A 7,441-nucleotide genomic window follows, 5' to 3' on the forward strand; every position below is an offset into this window, starting at 1 on the left:
AAGCTGTCAGAGAAGTGTGTTAAGATGCAGAGTGCATTTAAGTAGACAACGGTTATGGGGTAAACACAGGAGTGTGTGTGAGTGCAGTTTGTGTGCGCGTGTGTGTGTGTGTGTGTGTGTGTGTGTGTGTGTGTGTGTGTGTGTGTGCGCGCGGCGTGCGAGCGCCGATTCTTTTGAAAAGCTATCATCTACCCACCCAAGAAAAGACTGTTTCTCCAGAGATCTAACAAAGAATAGAATATAAATGTATTATTTCATCTTTAGCTGTCTGCATTTCTCTGTGCTACTGTAGCTGTAGACAATGATGTTGCTGAGTCAACCCCAATGCCTTTGACTGTGCAGTTAATGCTACTGTATGTGCACAGGACAGCAGTTATATTCTATAACATTTTCATATATAGTACATATATGGTTTATTTGACACATACAAGTTGATCAAGTTGAATTATTATTAAAAAGAAAAAACAAATTGTACTGTAGGTCTGCTATTTTTGAAAAGTCGAAGAACGACTGATAGAAACATAGCTTTTTCAGAAAACTGTCAGGATTTAGAAGACATTTTTAGAATCTGATCTCAGGTCAGAATGGGTTAAGCCCATTCTAAAGAGTGGGTATTTCCATTGATACATAGAGTGAAGCATAATCTGCTATACTCGTGAGTCAGGATATCTGGCCTTACAACCCAGATATTCTCAATCCCGGACATCGTTGTGTCAGAGATTTCAGCATCTCGGTTACGTTAAAGGACAACACTGCGCCGGGTCCTGACCAGGACAACACTGCGCCGGGTCCTGACCAGGACAACACTGCGCCGGGTCCTGACCAGGACAACACTGCGCCGGGTCCTGACCCAGACAACACTGCGCCGGGTCCTGACCAGGACAACACTGCGCCGGGTCCTGACCAGGACAACACTGCGCCGGGTCCTGACCCAGACAACACTGCGCCAGGTCCTGACCAGGACAACACTGCGCCGGGTCCTGACCAGGACAACACTGCGCCGGGTCCTGACCAGGACAACACTGCGCCGGGTCCTGACCCAGACACCACTGCGCCGGGTCCTGACCAGGACAACACTGCGCCGGGTCCTGACCCAGACAACACTGCGCCGGGTCCTGACCAGGACAACACTGCGCCGGGTCCTGACCCAGACAACACTGCGCCGGGTCCTGACCCAGACAACACTGCGCCGGGTCCTGACCAGGACAACACTGCGTCGGGTCCTGACCAGGACAACACTGCGCCGGGTCCTGACCAGGACAACACTGCGCCGGGTCCTGACCAGGACAACACTGCGCCGGGTCCTGACCAGGACAACACTGCGCCGGGTCCTGACCAGGACAACACTGCGCCGGGTCCTGACCAGGACAACACTGCGCCGGGTCCTGACCAGGACAACACTGCGCCGGGTCCTGACCAGGACAACACTGCGTCGGGTCCTGACCAGGACAACACTGCGCCGGGTCCTGACCAGGACAACACTGCGCCGGGTCCTGACCAGGACAACACTGCGCCGGGTCCTGACCAGGACAACACTGCGCCGGGTCCTGACCAGGACAACACTGCGCCGGGTCCTGACCAGGACAACACTGCGCCGGGTCCTGACCCAGACAACACTGCGCCGGGTCCTGACCCAGACAACACTGCGCCGGGTCCTGACCAGGACAACACTGCGTCGGGTCCTGACCAGGACAACACTGCGCCGGGTCCTGACCAGGACAACACTGCGCCGGGTCCTGACCAGGACAACACTGCGCCGGGTCCTGACCAGGACAACACTGCGCCGGGTCCTGACCAGGACAACACTGCGCCGGGTCCTGACCAGGACAACACTGCGCCGGGTCCTGACCAGGACAACACTGCGCCGGGTCCTGACCAGGACAACACTGCGTCGGGTCCTGACCAGGACAACACTGCGCCGGGTCCTGACCAGGACAACACTGCGCCGGGTCCTGACCAGGACAACACTGCGCCGGGTCCTGACCAGGACAACACTGCGCCGGGTCCTGACCAGGACAACACTGCGCCGGGTCCTGACCAGGACAACACTGCGCCGGGTCCTGACCAGGACAACACTGCGCCGGGTCCTGACCCAGACAACACTGCGCCGGGTCCTGACCAGGACAACACTGCGCCGGGTCCTGACCAGGACAACACTGCGCCGGGTCCTGACCAGGACAACACTGCGCCGGGTCCTGACCCAGACAACACTGCGCCAGGTCCTGACCAGGACAACACTGCGCCGGGTCCTGACCCAGACAACACTGCGCCGGGTCCTGACCCAGACAACACTGCGCCGGGTCCTGACCAGGACAACACTGCGCCGGGTCCTGACCCAGACAACACTGCGCCGGGTCCTGACCCAGACAACACTGCGCCGGGTCCTGACCAGGACAACACTGCGCCGGGTCCTGACCAGGACAACACTGCGCCGGGTCCTGACCAGGACAACACTGCGCCGGGTCCTGACCCAGACAACACTGCGCCGGGTCCTGACCAGGACAACACTGCGCCGGGTCCTGACCAGGACAACACTGCGCCGGGTCCTGACCAGGACAACACTGCGCCGGGTCCTGACCCAGACAACACTGCGCCGGGTCCTGACCAGGACAACACTGCGTCGGGTCCTGACCAGGACAACACTGCGCCGGGTCCTGACCCAGACAACACTGCGCCAGGTCCTGACCAGGACAACACTGCGCCGGGTCCTGACCCAGACAACACTGCGCCGGGTCCTGACCAGGACAACACTGCGCCGGGTCCTGACCAGGACAACACTGCGCCGGGTCCTGACCAGGACAACACTGCGCCGGGTCCTGACCCAGACAACACTGCGCCGGGTCCTGACCAGGACAACACTGCGTCGGGTCCTGACCAGGACAACACTGCGCCGGGTCCTGACCCAGACAACACTGCGCCGGGTCCTGACCAGGACAACACTGCGTCGGGTCCTGACCAGGACAACACTGCGCCGGGTCCTGACCCAGACAACACTGCGCCAGGTCCTGACCAGGACAACACTGCGCCGGGTCCTGACCCAGACAACACTGCGCCGGGTCCTGACCAGGACAACACTGCGCCGGGTCCTGACCAGGACAACACTGCGCCGGGTCCTGACCAGGACAACACTGCGCCGGGTCCTGACCCAGACAACACTGCGCCGGGTCCTGACCAGGACAACACTGCGTCGGGTCCTGACCAGGACAACACTGCGCCGGGTCCTGACCCAGACAACACTGCGCCAGGTCCTGACCAGGACAACACTGCGCCGGGTCCTGACCCAGACAACACTGCGCCGGGTCCTGACCAGGACAACACTGCGCCGGGTCCTGACCAGGACAACACTGCGCCGGGTCCTGACCAGGACAACACTGCGCCGGGTCCTGACCCAGACAACACTGCGCCGGGTCCTGACCAGGACAACACTGCGTCGGGTCCTGACCAGGACAACACTGCGCCGGGTCCTGACCCAGACAACACTGCGCCGGGTCCTGACCAGGACAACACTGCGTCGGGTCCTGACCAGGACAACACTGCGCCGGGTCCTGACCCAGACAACACTGCGCCAGGTCCTGACCAGGACAACACTGCGCCGGGTCCTGACCCAGACAACACTGCGCCGGGTCCTGACCAGGACAACACTGCGCCGGGTCCTGACCAGGACAACACTGCGCCGGGTCCTGACCAGGACAACACTGCGCCGGGTCCTGACCCAGACAACACTGCGCCGGGTCCTGACCAGGACAACACTGCGTCGGGTCCTGACCAGGACAACACTGCGTGAAAAGAGGAGTTAACGGGCAATTATGGGCACTGTATTTTGCCCGTAAACCACAAGTTTAGCAGCATATACTGTACAGTTAATATACGGTAATATACAGGTGTGATGTTGTGTAGACAGCACAATAATTGCATTGTATGTAGTCATAGCACTTCATAGTATATATGTACAGCATAGTATAATATATATGTATAGTTTATATGTACAGTGTCATTATATAGATATGTTCTAGCTACGTTCTAAGCTTACGCATGTTTCTTGATGAATGCTTTTTATATATGTGATGTATTCCCATGCTTTTTGTTCTTGCTTAATGTAAATCGCTCTGGATTAAGAGCGTCTGCTAAATGCCTAAATTGTAATTGTAATTGTAATTGTAAATTGTATGGTACAATTTGGGAGTTTACCGGAGTTTGTTGGAAAGTTTAACGGGGGTTTCCTGTCATATACACATCCTTCCGTATTCCATGCTTTTTGCACAGTGCAACCAGCTCTAGTTGGAGTAGTATTTTATAGAGAGTGATGTCATCAAAAGGTGACATGTCCTTAGCTACAGTATACGGTGTAGTACGTTGGCTATATGATGTCATCAAAAAGATGACCCGTTCTTAGAGGGATGTAGTGACTCAGCACGTATATTTATACATTAGTAACGTTCTTTTAAAGGAGGTCAGGACAACAACATGGCGTGGAGAGGCCGTGTTCTCAGGCTCAACTCGAAGCAGCAAACGTTTAACGACACCACGGGAACGCAAGGGTGGTGTTGGGGCCACCGCCTCCAGCAGAGATGTGGCTTCAAGAGAACAACCAAGAAGCCGACGGACCCCTCCCAGACCCGGACGGACTCCTCCTCCTCCGCTCAGGATCTGATCCACCACCACAGAGGAAGGGCCGCCGGCCCCCCTGTGGCCCCCCGCCCCCCTGTGGCCCCCCATAGCTTCAACAACAACACCGGAGGCTTCGGTACGCTAGTCAAACCGCTGCTCTTCACCGTAGCCTTCACGGGGTGTTCGTTCGGCGCGGCCGCCATCTGGCAGTACGAGTCTCTGAAGTCTCGGCGGGACCGGATGAGCCGCTGGACCCGGGCCATGGCAGGCGTCGCTCCATGGGAGGGACGACGGCCGGGGAAGCAAGGAGGAGACCTTCGCAAAGAGGTCAACCGATGGTGGAACGGTTTGAGCGAATGCCAGCGGACCGCCACCGGCATCATAGCGGCCAACGTTCTGGTGTTCTGCTGTTGGAGGATTCCTTCCCTACGGCCGGCCATGTTCAGACACTTCACGTCCAACCCCGCGGCCGCCGGCGGGAAGACGTGCGGTCCCATGGTGCTGTCTGTGTTCAGCCACCACGACGTGTTCCACCTGGCCGCCAACATGTACTGTCTGTGGAGCTTCTCCAACACGCCGGTGGTCAACGCGCTGGGCCGGGAGCAGTTCCTGGCCGTCTACATGTCGGCGGGCGCCGTCTCTACGCTGGCCAGCTACGTGAGTAAAACGGCCACGGGCAGGTTCGGTCCTTCGCTGGGGGCGTCGGGAGCCATCATGGCCATCCTGGCCGCCGTGTGCACCGAGACGCCGGAATCCAAGATGTCTCTGATCTTCCTGCCGGGCGTCACCTTCACCGCCGGGAACGCCCTGAAGGTCGCCCTGGCCGTGGATACGGCAGGGGTGGCGCTGGGGTGGCGGTTCATCGATCACGCCGCTCACCTGGGAGGGGCGCTGTTCGGCGTTTGGTACGTCACGCGCGGCCACGAGTTGATCTGGAAGAACCGGGAGCCGTTCGTCCAGATCTGGCGTGACCTGCGGACGCGGTGGGGGTCAGGGGGCGGGGCCAACTGAGGGACCGCCCATCTATAGAGACGTTTGACCCTTGACCCTCCGGCTCCACCAGCGCTGACCCGTACGTACTCGACGGGAACAAGGACCAAGAAGGAGAGCGTAACGAAGGCTCTCGCTTCCTCTCACGAGAGTTCCGTATATTATGGAGACGACAGAGACATCTAGTGCTGACATCAGGTCAATGTAGAAACTCCATATATGGATATGGTCAGCCGACCCTATAAAAACATCCTGAGCTTTAGACCCGTTATCGACCTTACACCAACATGGACACGTACCTTAGTTACGTCGCCAAGAATGGTGGGTCCTTATTGTTTGTTGGAGGACACCGACATACATACATACATACATACATACATACATACATACATACATACATACATACATACATACATACATACATACATACCCATCCGGATCCGCGCAAAAAGCATGGAATACGGATGTGTATATTGCAGGAAACTCCCGTTAAACTTTCCAACAAACTCCGGTAAACTCCTGAATTGTACCACCACACCTGTATATTACCGTATATTACTGTATATATGCCTGCTAAACTGGAGGCAAATCTAGTGCCCATAATTGCCTGTTAATCCCTATTATCACGCAGGAGGTATGCAGGTTTTCATAGTAAACGCGACCTTGCTTCGGTCGCAATACATTGCATATACCTACAATATGACCACTTCTGGGTTTTCCAGCAAACCAGGCATGAGTGTCGGAGCTTGTTTGTGAGTGAGTGAGTTTGCTTGCACGCTGCTTCCCGTTCCCATCAATCACACGTTGTAAGGACATCCCTCAAGGCTCAGACAAATAGAGTTCCTAGTATTGACACAATGACTTATCTGCTTTCACATTTTCCCCCCACAACGCAACTGGCATGAAGAGAAATGGCTTTGCGCTGGTTTTGATTAATCCATTTAGACCTGAGCTCGATTCTACAAAATGTCTTCTAAATCCTGACAGTTTTCTGAAAAACCCTATGTTTCTATGTCAGTGGTTCTCATACTATTTCATGTCAAGGACCCCTAGAATTATTATCTGAAAATAAGTTGTTCCCAGAAGCAACGATTTGAGTAAAAAAAATGTTCGCTCTGAAAGAATATATATTCAAAGATTTGCACTACATTTTCACGATTTCTCAAAAAATAGCAGACCTACAAGCTCGCTATGAACTTGTAGATCTGCTATTTTTCAATAGCTAAAGTATAACACAATGCTTGAAACACCAAAGGGGGTTCCCGCCCAAAATGGTTTAATGAACTGTGGACGCATGCATGTGGCGGCGTCCACACTTAATGTCCTCCGAGACCGGAGCCATATGTGTTAAAGGAGAATTCCATGCTAGAAGGCTTTCTTACCTTTATTTGTAGTTGTTACGTCCCCCACCAAAGAGGTCCAGGTGTTATTTGTAGTTGTTACGTCCCCACCAAAGAGGTCCAGGTGTTATTTGTAGTTGTTACGTCCCCCACCAAAGAGGTCCAGGTGTTATTTGTAGTTGTTACGTCACCCACCAAATAGGTCCAGGTGTTATTTGTAGTTGTTACGTCCCCACCAAAGAGGTCCAGGTGTTATTTGTAGTTGTTACGTCCCCCACCAAAGAGGTCCAGGTGTTATTTGTAGTTGTTACGTCCCCCACCAAAGAGGTCCAGGTGTTATTTGTAGTTGGTACGTCCCCACCAAAGAGGTCCAGGTGTTATTTGTAGTTGTTACGTCCCCCACCAAAGAGGTCCAGGTGTTATTTGTAGTTGTTACGTCCCCACCAAAGAGGTCCAGGTGTTGTTTGTAGTTGTTACGTCCCCCACCAAAGAGGTCCAGGTGT

General features: G+C 55.1%; 1 protein-coding gene across 1 annotated transcript; it reads left to right on the forward strand.

Moving 5' to 3' along the window:
• Nucleotides 1-4,464: 4,464 nt before the first annotated feature.
• On the forward strand, nt 4,465-5,619 carry LOC306940555 (presenilin-associated rhomboid-like protein, mitochondrial; the record flags this gene model as incomplete). The annotated part of the gene is made up of 1 exon (XM_079525651.1): nt 4,465-5,619. The coding sequence occupies one exon, from the start codon at nt 4,465-4,467 to the stop codon at nt 5,617-5,619; it is 1,155 nt and encodes a 384-aa protein (XP_079381777.1).
• Between the last annotated feature and the right edge of the window lie 1,822 nt (nt 5,620-7,441).

Source organism: Electrona antarctica, assembly GCF_951216825.1.
Source record: "Electrona antarctica genome assembly, chromosome: 17".
Taxonomy (NCBI): domain Eukaryota; kingdom Metazoa; phylum Chordata; class Actinopteri; order Myctophiformes; family Myctophidae; genus Electrona; species Electrona antarctica.